Here is a 21,309-nt window from a genome sequence, read left to right as displayed (position 1 = left end):
GGAGTCTCTCTACAGGCAAAGTGCTCACCTGTACTTTGTAACCATGCAACCATATCTATCATACTGGAAGGGACACAGAAGTCTACTACCAGCTATAATATAGCTGTTAGTACAGAAAAAATTGCTGGTGGTCTCAATGTAAAGAAAAACTAAATAGCAAACAGAAAGGGACATCATAAAAAGATAAAATAACGAATGGTAGAAAAGATAAATTTGGTTCCTTTTTGCATTCTCTCCTACTGCAATAGCAAGAAGTGAGGAAATCAAAGCAACAAAAACTGGTAAATTGAAATACTTTCTATGTAAGATTTAATTATGCTGTAGAACATTACTGCTACAAAATATATGTACTTTCATGCAGGAAGAGAACAGCCACCATGTATCAAATTGAGAATTACTTAAAAGGAGAGATTTTAAAATTCCTGTACTCCAGGCCGTCAATAAAGTTGAGAGATTTTAAAAAAATTATCTTGGGTAAAAGTTCCAGAATGCAGCAGTGTATTTTCCTGAACCTTCTTCAGAAGCATCTAGTTCTTCCTGATATCAGTAGCATATATTAGAAGACAGAGGGACTGTCTTAATTATGCCGATGATGATGTTTCTGCCTTCATATTGAAGGTAAACGCATATTTCTGTCTCAATTCCTGGGCTTCTCTGCTTCCAGCCATGAAGTATAAAGTAAAATCATTTCACCTGTCTCTAATTTCCTGAATCGACTGCTTAAAAATGTTATTTTATAAAAGCAACAGTGGTATTCTAACATAAGTTGCACTTGTTTACAGTCTCTGTAGTGATTTGGTGGAAAAAACTTACTGGTTGTATTATCATAAAGATAACTGGATTTCTTCCTTGTTGAGTCAATCCCCAGGAAAGCTTTGTAGTTATTATCTTCATACCAGTTGAAGGAAAGCACTCTGGATCCACCTCCTTCTGGGTAGCCACAGAAAAGATCAGACAGGGAGCTCACCAAGCGGCCTAAAGATTCTGGCCTTCCGTCTTGTACAAATGGTTGCAGAACCATCAAAAGGTCCTGAATGCTTGGCTTCCTGGCTAGCTGCAGCAAGACAAGACTTTGTTAATCGCCACCCTCAAAGGAGGTAAGTATCTGGTGAGGTCTCAGTTGTGCCCAGACTGGTAAAATATGGATGCAATCAGAACCTCATCCTTTTATCTCCTCTGTCCTGGTCACACGCATCATTTTCAGTTCTTGTTCTCTCATGTATTTTCTGAAGAAAAGAATATGCTTCATAATTGCCAATGCTTATGTCTACATTTATTTTGCAATGAGAGAAAAATGAATTTCTAAAGAATCAGCTCTTCCCAAACAAGTCTATTTTCTTTCTGATAAAGCAGGTAAATGGAACATAAAAAGAACAAAGGAAAAGGAGGACTATGTGCTACCCAGAAAAGTGATGTCATCTATTATTAGACCACTTACTTTTTGCACTGCTTGGGACACATTAGACAGCACCCTCCCCCAAGCCTTCAGGTCAGCACCTGGTGAGTTTCTGTCCAACACAGTGGGAAGCTGTGAATACATCAGAAATACAGATGAGTTTTGCATAGTTTCTACATGACAACAGCTGTTACAGTGAAAGAAGAAAATCCAAATGGCATCTCTTCAGCTCAAATACTTTGAGTTATTTGGAACAGTGAGACTTGTAAGCCTGCCTTGCAGGGCCACAAATCCAGTACCCGCGTGCAGACTCACACAGCAGCCTGTGTAAGTGTTCTTACTAATAAGAGGCTAAAACAGTCACAGGCCACTGAAAATATAGCTTGGGATTTGTTCTGTTTATCTAAGCCCACCATGCCAAAAGGTGCAAAAAATGGAGGAGGAATGCAGGAATGGGGATTTCTGAGAAGCTGCTTCTCACAGAGGCTATTCTTCCAGTGAGATGTATAGACTCTTGGTAACTTCTGAATTTAGCAAAGGTTGTGATACAGAAGCCCCCATTTGCCATGGAGGTAAATAACTGGTAGTACTTTACACTTGAGAGATTTCCTGATTTTGGAGACAGTCTGGTCCTTGCCATCTGTCAGATCTGACAGAAACCATTAGTTCTCCAGGCTCCTGCAGACTGGCCAAATGGCCTTTCCAGCAGAAGTTAACGCTTTAGTTATCACTGGCTTCTTAAGAAACAGGTGACACCATGGCGTGCTGTCACATACCACTTTGCTTGCATCACTGCATCCTTCTTTGTCAGCTGTCTAAAGAATCACATGTGCGCTTGGAGTTAGCACTCTTGAGGCTTTCTCAGGAATCTATTTCTTCTGGTATTACAATAAAATATAAAGCTGGAATTTTAGATAGCTAGACTGTAATATTTAATGAGATAAGCCCCTAAAAAGACTTCCCCAAAACTGTGTAGCTATACACCCTGCTGATTTTCTGCCATTCCTTTCAGTCAGTAGGTGGTTAAGAAAGCAGAAGACAGCTGCACTGTGTAGGTACCTGGCAGGGAATCACAAAGGCAAGAGTTTTTATGGAAAGCTTATGTTAGCATGTTCTGATCTGTCACTTGCAGTTCAGGCAGGAAGTATACACACACAATGCTTCAAAATACACTTTTCCTTTGTCCCCCAAGGGGAGCCAGTCTCTGCAAAGATTATACAGGATTCTTGGAGCATTTGCCTTAACCTGGCCTTTTTGAAACTGTGGGCAACAGGTATTGTAAACAATCTGAAGCAAACCAGAGAAAAGCCTGGGATAAATATGGAATTAAGAACCTCCTTCTTGTAGCTAGGGGAAAAGAAAAGAGAAATGGGGGCAAAATTATAATATTTAGGAGCAAACGTGTTTCTTGCAGGAGGCATTCAGTATGAATCAGAGTCTTAATAGAAACATCCTAAAATGACTGAATTTGTACTCAGCTAGTTCATGTTCTCTAGAAGCACACATAAGACAGGATTGGCAGACATTATATACAAACTACAACTCTCATCTGACTTAAATATCAGAGCAACAAGAAACATTTATTGACCCTAAGCACAGAGGAAGATGAAAGCTTTCCCCAGAATATTTATCCAACTATTTTCATATTCACTAGAAGTGAATATGGTGTCATGAAAAAAAGCAAGAGCATAAATATTGAAGAGTTTCTTTCCAACAATAGAAGGCCTGGTTCTGGAACCCACAGTCAGCTGCCCATCCTAACATAAGCCCTACTCAAACAAGGAGCTCTGCAAAAACAAATTCTGGTATGTGATTGGTTATACAACACAACTGTAGCCTGAAGACCATGAAGCACAGAGTGACTGACTGCGTAAGAGAGCAGAAAATAACCTGGGTCTTGAATATACAAGTATTTCTAACACAGAAGTTTTAAAACTAATGCAGAATTTTAAGATTCATTCTGCACATGTAACAGTGTAGATTTACACTCAGTTTGACTACATATCAACTGCATGTGATCAAAGCAGCTGTTTCAGCAACGTGTCTATGCTTAGTGAAGAACTGCTTATCTTCACCCAAAATTGCAATAAGGTATTAAAGATTTATTTCCATTTATTTATAAGATTTAAAGAACTTCAAACAAAGTTTAAACAGGCAGGTTCAAGAACAGCAGTGCTCCAGAAAGAGGCTGATTTTCCTTGCTGCGGCTGAGCCAGACAGACAGTAAAGGAAGGGTCTTGTTTTTCTGTCTCTGCTTTGCTATCAAAAATGTGAGTTGCTTTTATTTCTGGCAAAAACCCCTAGAGGATATACATGAGCACATGAAGGATTTGAGTGTATGTTTATGCACATACATACCTGAATATGTTGTTCACACATTCAACAAGAAACATTAATTTCAAAGTGGTGAAACACACTGTAAAAATGACTGTGGCAAGGAGTGCTTATGCACAGTCTACCTTTTAGTTTAACAGGAGTAACTGAGATGGATTTTGATTTAAAAGGGGGACTTCTGCCTTCAAAAAAAACCAGAAATATATTAAAATTATTATTTAGCAACTATAATGATTGGAGTGTGGGAAAGCTTCTACCAACTTGAGGTCTCATTGCGCTAGGCATCATGAAAAGATAATCCCTCTTCTCCACAGCTGGGTGCACATTAAAACCCACTGGGAATCAGGCTATGGATATCCTTCCAACACACAGATTTCCAGTACTTGGGGGAAGTCTTGGCAGACAGATCTTGTAGTAACAGACCAGACCGTAATCCTGCATCTGAACACTCAGTCTTTCACAATTCCAGATTTTGGTTTCAGGTTTATGTTCCTATTTCCCATGTGAGTCTATTTTTGTTTAAACGTAGATGACTGCTTCATCAAATCTCGTCTTTCCATTTTATTTGATATGGCAGCAAAGTCACGATATGTTAGCAGTTTAATTTTAAAGCTGGGCAGTGCACTGTGCATATTCACATGAAGCCCTTAAATGCTGAAAACCTATCTTAGAAGTACTGTAGCATTAATTCTCTGCTACTTCCAGCAAGAATCAGATATATGAAAATATCTGAGTATATTTTTAGAAATGGAAAGCAGCAGCTTTCAAAAGCTGACCACAGATTCTTATCAGGATTAGCAAAATCACATGGGCACAATGAATGACTGTCAATGCTACAATAATCAAACAGTAATTTGGCTTGTGTGTTAATTAAAGCTTCTGGCATCCTCTGTTCCCAGTTCTGAGCAACTCAAAGCTGAATAAAATCCATATTAAATTAATCATGATGTTACACCGCTGTGGCAGAAAAGTCCGATCAATGCTTTCTATGTAACTTTAGCAGCTGCTCATATATCCTGCTGTATACAGCAAACTGACAATGTGATGGTCTCATGACATTAAGTTACAAGGTGAAAAACAGCAAATTAAATTCATTGTTGAAAAATGCAAAGTCATGATTATGGGGAAAACAAATACAAAAGACGTATACACAATGATGGGCTCTAAGTTTGCCATCATGAGGAAAGAGACCTTGGAGTCTTTATGAATAGTGCTCTGAAAGCACCAGCTCAGTGTGCAGAATACAAATGGACTATTAGAAAAATATTAGGAAAAGAACAGAGAACAAAAGCAAAAATAAAAACCACCAGTATGCCATTATATATATAAATACATATATTAATATTATTACTTTTAAATATATAATAAAATATAAATAATAACAAATATATATATATAAATGGCATATCATCTCCATACTGAACCAAGGTTGCTGTTGTGGTTAATTTATGGCAAGATGGTCACAGTAGAAACAGGAACAGCATGAAGGGCAATGAAAATGAACAGAGGTAAGGAAAAGCTTCTGTAGAGGGTGATGAAAGCCAGTACAAAATGTTTTGGGTTGGTTTTTTTTTTTTTAAAAAAAAGGCTCATATGGCTATCCCAACTCAAGCTGCATCATGGTTTTGACTTCAGCATAAAATTCTGTTATGCTGGATGGAGCAAAGACAGGATGGGTTGTATGGGGTATTTCCAGAACCCTCAGCAAGGTCCTTGTAGGTCTTGCCACACACTGTTTTGCTACACAGACTGGAATGACCAGATAATAGTTCCACACACACTCTGATTTTAAAATTGCATTTGAATCTTTTAGTTCTGTTGTACTGTGAATTTCATCTGTTTCATCCCAAAGCATACTCAGAACTGTCTAGTGTCCTGCTGATGGTAAGTTAATGATCACACATCCATAACCTTACACTTGCAGAGGTAAATAAACAAAGACCACTTGGAACATTGGTAATGTATTACAAAGAAAATTCTTGAAGGGCAATGAAAAAATGCCCATAGCCAAAAAAATGACAACATAAGGCACGATGATTGTGTTAATACTTACCAGCTGAAATAGCTTAAAGAAATCAACATTTGCATACAAGGCATCTTCTACTTTCTGTAGGCTTTCCTGGGACAAGGCACACATGGCCTTGTGCACAGAAGGGAGACCTCTTCGGCTGCTGAAGATAATAAAGCGGTCCAGGAGCATCTGGCTGCAAGCAATGTCCTTCAGAGTCAAGCTAGGGACACCGTAGGCAAACTGCAACCAAAAACAATGTTTCATTTACTGTTGTGGAACCTTCATATTGCTCAGGAACAATTAAAGATTTATCAAAAGTGGACACCTTGATATCAGCCCCTGCTAATATTTTCATGAACGGCAGAAGGATGTGGTCAGCTGAAGCATCAACTCCTGAACCACCTTCACTTGATGTTACGCTAGATCACCTTGCCTTCAGTCACGTTTTTCCTCTTCTCATGAGTGATTCTTCCTTTCATTGCAAAAGTTCTTGTGAATCTTCTTCCCTTTCTCTGTCATCTAAGCACACCTGATGCCGTGCCACCCATCCTTGTGGTTAAAGAGGGATAGCTACGGCTGGCTGGAAAGTGTTTCCCCAGGACCAACCAATTGTGCCACATCACTCTACCTTTCGTGTTTAGGCTAGTTATATTTTTGCTGTCCGTTGCTCTAAGAGAAAAAGGCCAGTTCCACTGATTCTCAAGCTTGATTTCCCTCAGTATTTTATTTCAGTTATGACTTCCACCCCAATGCTTCCCCACAGCCATTATTCACTGTCACTGTGCACAGGCATACAGCCAGGCTTTACAAAGCCATTTTACATTAAACCACACCCATCTACTGATTACCAGTTCTAATATAAACATGGAACAGAAAAAAACAATTATTATCTTCAGTGTTCAACCACTGGGAACAGATTAGTTTGTAGTTAAACCAATGTAAATGCAGAATAACTCCACAGAAATCAGTAGATTTACCTGGGATTTACATTGTTGTAATGGAATACTCTTGGTAGGCTATGACTCAGTTCTACTTGCTTGATAATGGACAGAATACATGGCAATATAACAAAAAGCAGCACTGGAAATCGCTCATAAGCTAATGTTCCCATCCTCTGTCCATCTCCTTTCACAGTACAAATTGTAAGGAAAAAAGCTCACAATACTGTGATGACTGTAAATGCATACTGTGTTTGAGACGAACACAGACTTTCAAGCAAGCAAGAACTATGCACTGACACAGTATCATTAGGCTAAATGAATTTAATAAGCTGCATAGAAAAAGAAATCATCAAAATCTACACAGAATATAATTTTCTCTAGAAAAATAATCTGCTGAGCATTCCAGTCTTTAAGACATTTGGATCAAAACAAACACACCACACTGATACCAGGACAGACATAGGTGCACATTTATTTCCTATCTAAGCAAATTAACAAGGCCATCTAAGAGATTCTGAACATTATCAAAATTATCTGCAAATCTCCTATAGTTAGCAGCTGAGACTTGTTTGGTGGTGCCTGTAAAAAGAAATATTTAAAAACCCAGAGGAATGAGAAAAAACATAATTCAGCTGCTTTGGAAAGTGGATTCAAGCTTGAGGAGTTATTCATTAAATGCTTCAGATGTCAGAAGCTACCAATAAAACTGCAAGTGTGGCTGTGGAAAGTCAGCATTCAGAATGGGAAAGGCAGGGGAAGAGAGGTCTAGCACAACATTGTATTTTGTCTGCTATGACTGCCCTGAGTTTCAGCTTATGGAGCTGCAGCTGACAAAAAAAGCACCTGAATTACACACAGATTGTGTATTGGAATTATGATGCAAAAAAAGGTGTGAATTTCTAGTAAAAGTATCTGAGAGGTACTGTCACTATCATCACTGCAGCTGTACCCATATAAAGGCATTGTTAATGCAAGTTGGACAGTGTGGAGACAGGCAGAATGCAAAAGAGGAAATGCAACTGACAGATACAGTCTGACTTGCAAAAACCTCCAAAACCAAACACCCCTGCCCTCCCTCAAACTGGAACATTTGAACTGGATTTAACTCACTTTATGTCAGTGAAAGAACTTGCTTATTTGCTCAGTCACTTTCGTCTTGGGGATATGTGTGAAAAGAACAGCATTTTTTAACCATATACACCTGATCTGGCATGATCTTTGTCATCCAGTGTGAACTCCAATGAAACTGAGCTGCACAGGAAGGCAGCCTGGGAACCTTGTTTTGACTTGTGAAATGAGGAAACTGTGACATTAACATCATTGAGAAGGATTAAACCCAGAAAAAAAAAAAGAGAGGTTATTTACAAACTATAACTGCATTTCAAGAATGTTCATGAACAGATTAGAAAAACAACAAACCTCCGCCCTTCCAATTTTTCCGGTAGGGTGGGCTGTTACCAATCTTTCCTGAACTTCTTATTGTGTTTTAACATCAGTCTTTTATCCTTATCTCAGAATGACTCAAAAAAGCAGGTCCTCAGAGGAAAACTTCAATACTTTTCTTTTTTTTTTTTTAATCAATGTGTCACTGTTTGGCCAAAGCTGGCAAGATGAAGTCCAAATTATTTTTTCAGCTAGTTGGCTGTTTGATCAGGTTTACCTTTCAGCTCTGTGTGTCATTTCCTGCACTCCCAGGCAGCTCAGACATAGATCTGCAGCCAGCCGTTGGCAACAGGCAGGCTCTTGTAAACAAGTTGCTTTCAGGTTGATCAGCTCTGTGCCATCAGAGCCAGGGGGAGAGGGTGTACAGCGATATGCCAGCAAGCAGAGGGTAGAGCAGCATGAAGAACTAGAGATGAACTATCATGGCTGAGGCTTAAGATAACCACAGATCTAGGTTCCAGTCATGGCTCTGCAACTTCTACCTCAACCAACCTTAAGTCCAGCCCAAGTAACTTGCTTATCAAGAAGGTCTATAGGAATTAAGCGATTTATCTCCCATAGGAGATCAAGTGTTCAATTCCTATTGAAAATAATTCTCTTGTGGTCTTTTGAAAATTATGAGATTAGTTTTTCTGCATCAGTTGCTCTTGGAGGAAGCGTTCACAGCACTTTCTTTCCTCATAGCTGTAAATCAGCTCTTGTGGGATGATCTTGTATCCCTGTCATTACTGCTAACAAGAAAACTTTATGGAGGACAGCAAAAGCAGTATTTAACACCAGCTTCCTCTCTAACTGATGTTCAGATTTCTTTAATTTCCAGCGTAAAGAGAACTACATCTCTTTCTACATCAGCACAGAAAATACAGCAGAAAGACACCATGTCCCAGTAGGTTTCAATCATACTTTCGGTGATGGTGTTGAAAACTTCAGTCCCGCGTACACTGGCAGGCAGAGCGTTTAACAGTAAATGAATGAATGCCACTGGGGAGCTAATAGAGACTAACACAGCAGCACACAGTTCTCCTGGCGCAGCAGATCTCTGACGAAGAAGAGGTTAGGGACAAAAAAGGAAAGAGAAGCCCAGCAGGATATTTGTGTATATTCTTCTTGTCACAAACAGCAAAGAAGAAAATTTTCACCATCTCAGCTGATACAGAGGTGCGAATATAAGTGGGATGTATCAGTTGACACCGGCTTTGGTATGGTCTTGTGGTATTGCTTCATGACAAAGGGAGGAGAGGGGAGGGCTTCCCCTGGTACTAATCAAGAATACAGCAGATAAGTAATCTGGCTACTAGTCACACCAGCTGGAACCTGTGGTGCACAGAAGGAACTGCGTGCAAGTTCGTTAATGTCCTCCCTCTTTCTGGCCACACACAGTTCCAGCATTTGTGTTTTATGTGGCAGTGAAAAAGAGGAATTGTGTCTTTCAGCCTCAATTATTCACTTGCTTCCACCCACACACTAATGCAGTGTAGAAATTGTTCCAGAGTTCTGATTCAGCAACATTCATTAATACAGCATTCCTTGCAGAGCTCCCAGCCACCAGTACATGCAGAGGCAGAGACAGCCTGGACTTGGTCAAACACAGTCCCCTACTTAGCTGCTTCAGGAGGGATTTGACCTGCAGTTTTCACTCTGAATTTTCTGAGCAGATCTATTATTCAATCAGAATCTAAGAAAGTGGGTCTGCTTCTCCTCCCACCTATTCATGTGAGACAATGCCATAAAGCCACCGTATCACTCTGCTGACATTGGGGAAGAGAATTTAAATGTTAAATTAAGAACCTCAGATAGTTCTCTGCTGCTATTCATCAGGACTGCTGTCTCAAAAGGATGCACAGCTGTCTTACGTGTTTGAGCCAAGTCTTTAATCATGGGGACAGATGCATTGCTTGGCAGTATCTTTTCTTGATGCTCGTTATTTGGGAGCAACAGCATCGAACCAAATATCTATATTTAATGCATATTCAAAATGTTTTTTAAAGACAAAACAAACATCTCTTCCTCTAGATTCACAAAAAACAAGGGCAGAAGTTGTACAAACAACCTGTAAGGCAGCAGGTATTCTGGGCACAAGGCCCTCACTGAGGCTGCACATATACACACACATACAACTCAAGAGATTGCATTCCACACAGATAACAGCTTGGTACCTGTTGTACTCTACCCACCTGTTCAGGGCGCACTTGAGCATTAATAAGCTGGAAAACAACAACATCTGGGAGGCCAGCATCTTCCAGCAAGAATGAAGTCAGGGTCTCCCCATCTTTCAAAATGTCTAGAATTCGTATTCCTCTTCCTGGACGAAGAAAGGAGTGCAGAGATCAGTGAGGTACCAAACAAAGGAAGTTAAAGAACAACTCATACCCTGGCTTAAACCTGCAAAAAGTATGTACTTTGGCTCATATACTTAGTAGTGACTAATGCGGTCCAAAACTATTTTTGAAATTCAAAAATGGTTTTAATCCTTTGTTGGGGAATGATCATCAGAAAATGCTGAGTGTTCTGACTGAATATCTGATCTCTCAAAGATGTTTCAGATTAGAACTTCAGCAACAGAAGTATTGAAAGCATCCCTGACTGTATTTGAAAGTGTCTGCCTTTTTTCTGAGGTAATGCTTTACTTTAAATGTTCAGATTCAAGTGTGCTACTGTTGTTAGTGTCCTTTCTTCCAGGCCTTGTGTAAATAACTTTAGCCAACCCTTTACATTTACACTAATTTATCACTTGCTGTCAATTAATCTTAGCTAGTTAATATTATTCTATAGTATTGCAAAAATGCCCCCTCGAAAATCTTTCAAGAGAAAAAACTCATTTTCCTTGGAGAAGCATAAGTTGTTTGTAGTTTAATAGTAATATTAAACTAGATTACCAACTATTAAGCTAAAAACTGGCAAATCTTCAGGCAAACCAATGAGACTACCCACTGTTAAATTAAACACACATGACAGGCTCCAAATTTCCCTAATCCCAATTATAACAATATTCAAAATACTGCTGCTCTTAAAGTCAAACAGTGCCAATCTTTTTTAACTTGTCTCTGTTACAAATCAGTATCAGTGTGAATTCTGCCTCAGTATGGTCCAAGTGAAAGCTTGGAAAGTGAATGTTGCTCACGTCCATTGAATACCACAGCCTTTATTAAAGGTAGTTCACATAGCATCAACAGACTTTGGTAAAGAATGCTTGAAAAGCACTAGTTCTTCCAGTCTTTAGAACAGGCAATTGAAACTGATAGGAGCAGCATGTATCATACTGACATGGGGAATGCAGCTTTAGACATCTTCACATAAACACGCACAAATTTGCTGCTGAGTGTCTCCATTCTGTGAGTTAAGTAGAGTCTCATCAGAGTTTGACAACTAACTTCCACAATTCATCTGCAATAAGCATATTCTGTCCTAGAGCTGCAGGGGCTGAGCAGAACTTCTTCAATTGCTCCTCCACGTATTTATTCAAGCAGTAAACACTGAAAACAATAGTAGGGGCCTGTCCCTCATTCTCACTGATGCCTTTCCTGGCACCCAGGTATTGTGGAGGAAAAAGCGCACTACAGGAACACATCTTGTCAAATGTATCAGTGCAAGGGGGAACGGGACAAGGAAGGAGGACTCAAGAGGTAGATCTAGTTTAATGAATCAGGAGAAGGAGCAATCTCATTTCTGACATTTGTTAATTTTTCATTGCTCAACTTCACAGCTATAACAATGTTCTGTTAAGATTACAGGCAATAGTAGTAAGCTACACACAGAGAAAACTTAAATAGTCAATTCTGCAGTGCCTTTTTCTGTATGGAAAAATGTGGCAATTCACATTTTATTAGTTTAGCTCCAGAACTGACTTTATTATTTTGTTTTATGAAACAGGAGATTCCAAACATCTATTATTTTTTTAAGTAAAACACATTAAAAAACCCCATAGATTCTGAAAGAGCATTAACATTGTATTTCACAGGAGTGGGGAGGAACATACTCTATTTTCCAAATGCTGAGTAAAGTTGACACAGGATGCAAAGGCAACTTCGCAAACCATGGGGTGTGGTCCCTTAGCAATATGTTGCAAACTCATGGTGTGTCATGCTTGTCCTCACCTCTAAACAGGCGGGTTTGGTTTCTATAGCTGCGTACAAATCACAGCTCAGATTTTACTCAAGTTCTTGTGGTTTGCATTCTGGGGCATTTTGATTGTCTCAGTGTCATTTACAATGAGATAGTCCCTTTTTTACTTCTAGTTAGAAACCTCTGATAAGACAGTGGAGCATGTGTATCAGATGGTTTATACGCATCTTATTAAAAATATATGGAGAGTGACTATTTGATTTTAATAAGAATATTATTCCTGTGGCAGAGGACTTGAGAATGGGACAGATCAATTCTCAAAGTCTGTCCATTTTTGTGCCTTTAGTTTTAGGAGTATCTTTTCAAATTCTGTACTTAAAGCCCAAATATTAAATTAAAAATTTATTATTAGTCCATTTCCTATTTTTCCCCAGGATTGTGTTTTGAGTTTGGCAGGTTGTTTTAAGTAAACAATTAATGGAGTCATATAATTTGCAATCCTGTTTGTAAGTAGTGTGCAATGCTTTCTCCCTTTAAACACATCATCAAAACAAGAAGAAAGTGTTTTCTTCTTCACTGTTCCGAACCTATTTCAGCTAACACTTGAAACAAAGCGTCTCCAAGCTCTTCTCTGGGTTATGCTCCTAGTATATATTCAGGCATATTCCTAGCTTTCCATTCCTCTGCATCTTCCAGTGGCGCTTTCTTACTGCTTCTGCCTCTACTGTAATAATAATTAATGAAATCTCTTCATTCACATGTTCTACTTTGAGTGATGAGATATCCGTGTTTTGAGTTTTGTCTACCGTTATTTAAGTTACATTATATATATATATATATGTTATATAAGTTATATATTAAGTTATATTCTCTCAAATGAAAGGTGTTTGTTACAACACTGGATGACTTTTAACTTACCCTCTCTAACAGTAAGCAGAGTAACAGCCACATGTTAAATACATTATAATGTTGTCAGTCTGCAGAGTAACTACTAGTCAGCTCTCAGAAGGAAAAATTCAATAGTCTAAAGGATATAGACAAAACAATTACCTGCAATTCTTTCAGGATTAGTTCTCATTGTTTCCATAAACTGAGTCATAATGATCAGTTCTTCCCAGATTCTGCCAAGGTCACGGATTTCAGGGGCTTCCAGTAAGAGCTCCTGAGCATCTTTATATACCTTTGCAAGGCTGAAAGAAGAAATAGTGAACCAACAATAATTTCAGACTGATGACTCTTGAGAAACTTTCACATTAAAAAAAAAAAAGGGAAGTTGACTTTCTCCACGTTTGGGATGAGGAAAAAATAAATTATTTTGTCCTCAGTCTTGAAACTCAAAGCTCGGTTTTGTGGTGACAACAGAGTAGTTTCAGGTGGTGTGGGATTCAGTTAGATTTGGAAGTACACAGAAGGTTTAAGAGTGCTACTGGTGTTGCACAAGGTTGCCCTCTCATACACTTTCTTCATTAGCCATGCTGATCTTGCTGGGGAGACAGGACCTTCCCCAGACAGCATTCACCTCACAGCTATGGTGCAAATCTGCTCTGGTTCTGGCGCAGGCTCAGCTCCAGCAGTTGGATGGGGCACCTGGGGCACATGCAGCCCTGCTCAGCCAGGTAAGTGACACGGAATCACTCAGACACAGAATCCTCATCCCTCTCCCAGCTCAGTCCCCTCCAACGTAAGGGTGGCGTTTAGGTCCCTTCAAAACATTTCTTCTAGGAGAGGCAGGAAAACAGCAGTGACAAACTGTCACAAGCAGCTGTTCACCTACTGGTTCTGGGTTAGAACATGCAGTTCAAGCAAGGATGCAATCAGGTCCTGTGTTTATAAACAAGTACAAAAAAATTCTTGTTAGCAGCAGGGGAGGCCATTACATTTCTTTAACGGTGTTATGTTTTTCCATACATGGAATGGTATATCTCAGTCCTCATGACTTATTTTAGCTTACAGGAAACAGCAAACAGGAAGGACTAAATTCTTTCAGAAAACACAATGTATTTGCTTCCTCTGTAATGCACTGAATTTACTCTGACTCACAAAGGGACAGTTTGCTCTGTAATAAGCAACCTAGAAAAGCCAGAATGTATAGAACACAGAACCCTCTAGCTTCACTGTGTGATTGACTCTACCCCACAAAAAAAGTCCAGCTGACTATTTTAAATCCTGTTCACTAGGAACAAAAGGTCAAATGCTAAGTTAACTCCAAGCTACGGACTTTCGCATGACTGGAGCTTTAATGGCCTTGACATTGTTAGCTCATGAATTTTAATCATTGGATGCTCCAAAGCTGACTATTTGCAAAGGGAGATTTGGAGCATTTTTTATAGCTATTCTAACAGGTTTTTACTCTAAGAGTCTTTGTCTCCTATGCTGTCTTTCATGACTCAGCTATAACAAACAATGCAATAAAGCACTCCCACAGCTCTTTTTCACTAACAGTCCGGAAATCTCCCATCCTCCTATTTTGTTAATAAGCTTAGTATCTGAAGGTTACTATGCTCATTAAAGTCTCACAAGTATATAGCCAAACCAGGTGCTACATAAGAAGTGGCAGTGCAGATTTTCCTTTGCTGCTACTTCATCAGAGGTCTTATTCAGCAGGGACAACTCAAGTGATGAGAAAAGAAAGCTTAGGGGTTTCACACTCTGATATCAAAAAGACTTGTCCTGAGACGTTCACTAAGCAGTAGATAATAGAAAGGATGGATTTTATTAAGTGAACATGTGTTTCCTAGAGACTAGTACAACTGAACCCTTTCTCGAAAAGACCCAAACCTACCATGATGAGCTCTGTTTCAACTTTACTGACCATTGTTGGAATCAAACTGATGTGCCAGAAATGAAAATTTTTGTCTTCCAGTATTTGCACCCCGGTGTCTTCTTAAATGCTCACCTTTCCCTTTTCATTCACACCACAGAACAATTCTTTAAAATATCCCTCAGTGCACTGAGGAACCTTTCTAAGCAGGCTGAGGATACTCCGTCCTTTATCCTTGTATCATTCATGCCCATGAATGCTCGATAGGTGCCAAGAGCAGGCTACCGGCCGTTGCCTAGCAGGCCTGTATTACTGCAACCCAGTCTCACACATATAGCTCTGCTTACATGGAATTGTTGTAGTTGGACACAACACCTGGACCCTCTCCATGGGTTGGGCTGCGGAAACAGGGGTTGTTCATGTTACAGAAGATGCCATGTAACCATGGCAGTGTTCCTGCAGATGGCATTGCCTTGTTTGGGAAGTGACCTAGAGTACAGAAACACAAAATATAAATTATTAGGTGTCTTTTCTAATGCAGCCTGTGTGAATCTAAATGGCATGGTGGGTTGGCTCACTACAGAAGGAACGCGATGGAAATCATATAGGTTTCTCTTTTACTAAGCAAAAAAAAAAAGTCACCAATATAAGCAATATGGCTATTTTCAACTGAAATAAATTCTGCGCTTTTTTTTTTTTAAATAAGTAGTGAGGCAATACTTTCTCAGTAACAGAATTACAGAAATCTACAACTTGATAGAATCTTGAGACCTCATGTAAGTCTGACCACAAAGCACCTCACAGGAAAACTGGAGTTTTTTTTTTTTTTCCTTCTCACTGGTAATTCTTACAATATATGGCTATAAATAACTAAACTACTTGAAGCAAAGGCTGTTCTTTTGCCACTGGAGAATAATACTCAGCAAACAGGTCCCAGTGCCTCTGTCTGAGAACTTCTAGCCATTATCTAGCACAAGTCAGAGCATTAAAAAAATCTTAAATGTTCTTACATTCATGTTGGCGATACAGTGGATTAGCTTTCCTCAGCCAGACAAGGGCAAGAAATAATGACAGAGGCCATACAAGCTCCACCAGAAAACGAAGCTGGAAAAAAAGAAAAAAATAAATTAAAAAAAAAATTTTACAGATGAACCACGTATAGAGTCATTAAGTGACTAGAGGGCTGAGGCCCCTTCTCACAGCAGCAATGCCCAGTGCAGCATGTGCCCATGGTTATCCCTTGCCTGTTTCACCATTTGGAAAGGACACCCAAAAATAGCAAGGATTTCATCAGAGCCCCATGAAGCATCACCATTAACCCAGTGGCTTCTCCACCTCTTCTAAAGAAAAGTTTAAGCATCCTGACTGAGGTAAAAAGAGGTGGCAGGTAGTACTAAACTGCCAGATAGATCAGATATAAGTCTAAATAGTTTTTATCCAAAGTGGATGACTCTATAACAATACAGGAAAAAAGGATTAGATGCAAGAGCGACAGAATGTGGGGGGGGGGGTTATCCACAATTTCACAATGCTGGGCTCATTAGTAGGCTGTCAGTGCACTGTGCTTACCCAAAGGTAAAAGACTTTAGCATAAGCTTACATTCTTTGATGTTTACTTTTGCTTCTTTTTGTCATCATTCATTTCAACATTATTAATTTTCTAATACAGGTAGAAATTTATACATTAAGATCAAACACCTTATTCAATTACGTAGAAGACCCCATCAAAGGCCACTTTATTGCCCAGATCTTTCAATACACTTAGAATGGTCACCAGCTCCCAGTCATGACAGAAAATCAAGGGCACTGCTTTACCACAGAGCAACATCCTGCCTGGTTTTCAGTCTGTTTCCTCCACTCCTGTGTTTCAGTTTGTTTTACTGCCTTTGTGTGTTTTGGCAGAGGTTTGAAACTACAACCCTTTGATCCTGTGACACAGGCTTTGGGCTCTGAGGACCAGCTATGGGATTTTTGTGTCCAGCCACGTGGCACTTTTTCTCCTACAAGAGCCAGGACAAACTCTCTCCAGAACTGAGGCTGTAGCACGTGCACAGGAAAGCCCTCCCTGCCTCCTTTCCTTTGCTCCTGCCTCCTTGATCAGGCACCAAATACGTAACAATAATGTGTACAGCAGCAGAGCCAGAGACAAGATGGGTCACGTGTGAATGTTTTTTTTCCCCAAACTGAGCCATGCAGGGCAAAAGATACTCCACAGCATAATTAAGAACAGGGTTTTGGAGCTGCCCTGTTTTTTCCACTATAACTTTGTCTAATAGCTTTAGTTAAGCACAGCTTATGCTTACAGTAAAAGGGTAGAAAGCTTTACACCAGGCAACCATTTCCTATTTCACATTTTTTCCCTTAAGGCTTTCTTTTTTAAAATAGAGCAACAACAACAACAAAAAAAATCCACCACCACCACCTAGGAAGTTGTGCATGCCTGATATTTTTAAAGCCAGGCAAAATCTTACCAGCAGCACAGGGCAGATGACACAATTATTAGAGAAGGAAACCTGCCATTGTACAGCTCTTCTCCTTGACAGCTGATGTGCACAGCTCAGAATACAGTGTTGCAGACCCTTCTCAACAGGGGTCCACAAGGTCTGATTAACACCCATTGCCATGCATCTGATAAGACATTTGGGACAAGCACTACACACCCGTAAACTCAGGCGGGTAAGAACTGGAGAGACTCCTTGGTTGTTGTCTTTGCTGCAGAGTTAATCTGGGTTATTGCTGAGATGTTGATTCTTACTTCATTCCCAGGAAAAACAAAATCCTCAGACTTGAATTCAGTAATACCTTTCTGTCTGAGCTAACTAGTTTGGAAGGGATTGAAGGCTAAAGCACAAGGGAAGCTTTCTTTCAAGCTGGTACACAATGTGTCACGCGATAAGGTTGGACCAAGTGCTGTTAGCCCTCTGATTCTTTCCTGTGATCCTTTTCCTGAGGACACACAGGTGTCTCAGAACTCACTAGAAGGATCAGAAAGCAGCCCATAAGCCTGCAGAACCACGAGATAAACAGCCAGAAATCCCAGCAACATGCACAGAGAAACATAATATCCAGCCAGAGCTGTAATGGACCAAGCACAGTGATAAGACCATATAAATGTGACAAGCTTAAATTGGCTGAGTCAACTGTTGACTCTGTAATGAAGTCTTTCCTCTTGTGAATTAGATTAGACTAAATGACGAACTTGAGTAGAAGATTGGATATGCCTCCATTTATGGTACTGCACGATGGTTAACAAAAACCAGGCTGATTTTCCCAAAACACATTTTATACCTACTTTTGACATTATGGATTTTTGGTTTGGCTACCTTGTTTCTCTGTGTGGACAAATAAGCAGGTAGGTTTATATACTTAGAAAAGGAAATTATTTTTACTGACTCTGTTGTAAAGTATTTTACTCTTCAGAGTGGAGAAAATATTTCTCTGTTGCGGATTAAATCACTGTGCTTACAAGCTAGGAATGATCATCACAGAAGGGGATCTCTGGCAACACCAGGAAACACCAAGTTAACATTTTTGAAAATTCTATAGGAAAAAATAAACAAGAAAAAAAGATAATTCCTGAAACCCAAGCAGGCACTTTGGGTCACATATCTGAGCAGATTTGCCCAAATAAAACAGTATTTCATACACTGAAAATACTGAAGAATTACATACAGATCCATTTGCAAAAAATTAAAAAACAGTGGCTTCCAATTCTCTCAGTATACACATTTGAAGATCAGAAAGACGTGGATTTTCTGTTTGGGTTGTCTTTTTCTTTTTTTTCTGAACTTGAGAACTAAACTACTACAGCTCCTTTACAATCAATAACTGAAGTTCAGTTTCAAAAAGGGGTCCTTATAGTTGGTGTAATTTAGCTCAAGTATGGATTGGTGACTTTCATACTGTATTAAATCATGAGCTAGCAATATTATATGCATCAGTTCTTGATGGCAATGTAGACTGTGGGAGAAAGTCTGCCAGGAAGCTGTGAAAGAAAGGACATTCAATTTGTCTATGAAGAAAATCAGATAATCCTTTTATCCTGGAAGTTTCAGCACGTGAGTCATTCCTAATGACTAAAATCAGGTCAGCATAGGTAAGCATTTCAACTCATCCCATGGTTCAGTTTGACCCTATTGATCTCTTATTATGGCAAAATTGTTTGCGTGACTGTTACAGCTTCACAGATGCCCTAATGTACTTTTGTATTATTTTTAGTTTGAAACAGTTAGTCTATCTCTATGGGACTTCAAAGGGACTTCTTTTGCCTGGTAACCAGGCCAAAGGGACTTCCTTTGCTGGACAGAAGTAGTTGCAGTACATCAGATGACCGAGACCCTAGTTTGAGGTTTTGTTTGACTCTAAGAAAATTTTTAAAAAAGGAAAAAGAACAATGATGAAATAGGTGGAAAGTAATAGATAAATTTTCTGTAAGACGAAGTATCATAAGATCTAAGAGGATTTGAAAGGATTTAAAATACTTCTCTGATTTTCACTTTACTTATGTCATTCAGCCATATTAAAAAAGATAAAAATCTGTGTGAACTGTAAGGCACTAACTGGATTCACGTCTAAGAGCAGCTGGGTGTGAGCAGCAAATCTAAAATTAGGAATCAAACCTCCCTGAGCTGAATGGTGTCCATGATGTTTTCTAACAGCAGATCTTTTTATGTGAAAATACAAAAATATTACTACCCACAACTCTTCTCCTGGTACACAATACTATTTGTCAAAGAAAACCCCAATACAAGTATTCTGTGTTTAGTCTGTAAAGAGCAGCTTTGCAAACTGCACTAGACAAGATCCCAGACAGCAGGCCCATACAAAGATCACATTTGATTCTTTGAGGAATTCGTGATTTTTACATGCTGATAAATGTAGCAGTCACTTCATCCAGTGGAGAGCATGGTTCAAAGCCAAAATCCAAAGACTAATACTTTACCTTTTGTCTTTTCCGGAGGATCCAGTTCTTCCAGAGTAGAAGTCTGACTTGCCTAAAGAAGCTCATTCTTCTGCATCAACGCTTCTGGTTAACCTGTGGCAAAGGATGCATTGCCATTTCTCAGCTGACAGCTGAAACAAACCTCAGAGCAAAATAACAGCTTTCTGTTCTTATTTTAAGATTATGTTATCATAGAGATTGGTTCCTTTCATTGTCTGAACCATTTAATTTTGCACTTGATACACTATCATACATGAAAAATTGTGGTTTTCCTTTGTTTGGAGGCTGTTTCCTGTGACACATTTATCAGTGCCAAAAAGCAATGGAGAGGAAAAGCATCTCTTTCGAATGAAAAGAAGTCATTGACATTGAATCCAGCTATTAACTTGGGCTTGCAAGTAATGAAAACAGTTAATTGTTGCATCATTTATCAGATTAAATCTGTGCTTTCAAACTATTTTTTCCAAGAAAAAATGGATTTACAACTGGACATTAGTTTATATAAAACTGTTTAGTTATTATGATAAAGACAGAATTAGGTTTTCCATTCAGACACTATAAATGTATATTGATTAACACAGCCTGGAATGGATTTTGTAAAGGCAAATCCATTTTGTTGCCATTTTATTAAAAAATACAGGATCTCATATTTTTATGCTTTTAAATTCAGCAACTCCCACTACATTTTAGTAGGTATACATGAGAATTTAAACCATTGTATGCTCTGTTTTCTAAGTTCATGACTCATTTTAATCACCATGAATTTTTACCTTCAAAAGGACAAAGAATTTGACATATAAATCTAAATACCAGATACAGGGACCTGTTAAAAACCAAACAAACCATTTGATTTTGCTACCTGTATCAACTTCCTACTTTATAGCTGCCTTATAGGATTTAAATGATTGAAGAGTAGTTTCTTCATGAATGGTTAGTAACTGGGAGAGTGTGGAAAAGGAAATGGAAGTTAGATTTTGGAAAGCACTTAATGATAAGAATGGTGAAGTAGTAGAACCGATTGCATGGGAGGGCTGTGGGGCCTCCATTGCTGGAGATTACTTAAACCTCTATCAAGACTTACACAGGTAAAACTGCTCATGGATTAGATGATTTGTTGAATCTCTCTTGCCACTAGTCTTCTAGAATTTTTTTTTTTCTGGAAAATCTATTAAGTGGAGGAGATTTTGTCTGTTTTTAAGAGACAAGGTTTGGAAAACACATCAGAATATTTTGGCCTAATGTCTCAACAAAGCATTAGTTAAAAGCATTAGATAAAAATCAGTAATAATTATTTGACTGTTTCAGAAAATCGTCTCAGGTCCATATTTTATGAATTGAAAAGGAATTTAGACCTCAGTCAGGGAGGAGGTGGCCAGCACTGGGGAAGGGCTGGCACCAGCCGTGACTAACCCTGCTGGA

At 39.0% G+C, this 21,309-nt stretch overlaps 1 protein-coding gene across 1 annotated transcript in view; it reads right to left on the bottom strand.

Annotated features, from left to right (window-relative positions):
* ABCA4 (ATP binding cassette subfamily A member 4) overlaps positions 1 to 19,956 on the bottom strand; it is a 74,828-nt gene extending 54,872 nt beyond the window's left edge. The window contains exons 1-8 of the mRNA XM_050900640.1: positions 19,891 to 19,956; positions 15,959 to 16,052; positions 15,296 to 15,437; positions 13,238 to 13,377; positions 10,300 to 10,427; positions 5,784 to 5,981; positions 1,439 to 1,528; positions 814 to 1,054 (exon numbers count right to left, since the gene is read on the bottom strand). Coding sequence (XP_050756597.1) covers positions 814 to 1,054; positions 1,439 to 1,528; positions 5,784 to 5,981; positions 10,300 to 10,427; positions 13,238 to 13,377; positions 15,296 to 15,437; positions 15,959 to 16,052; positions 19,891 to 19,956 — 1,099 coding nt within the window. The remainder of the gene's footprint in view (positions 1 to 813; positions 1,055 to 1,438; positions 1,529 to 5,783; positions 5,982 to 10,299; positions 10,428 to 13,237; positions 13,378 to 15,295; positions 15,438 to 15,958; positions 16,053 to 19,890) is intronic.
* Between the last annotated feature and the right edge of the window lie 1,353 nt (positions 19,957 to 21,309).

This window comes from Gymnogyps californianus, chromosome 8 (genome assembly GCF_018139145.2).
Source record: "Gymnogyps californianus isolate 813 chromosome 8, ASM1813914v2, whole genome shotgun sequence".
NCBI lineage: Eukaryota > Metazoa > Chordata > Aves > Accipitriformes > Cathartidae > Gymnogyps > Gymnogyps californianus.
Note: the sequence above shows the minus strand (reverse complement) of the source record. Positions and strands in the feature narration are given on the sequence as shown.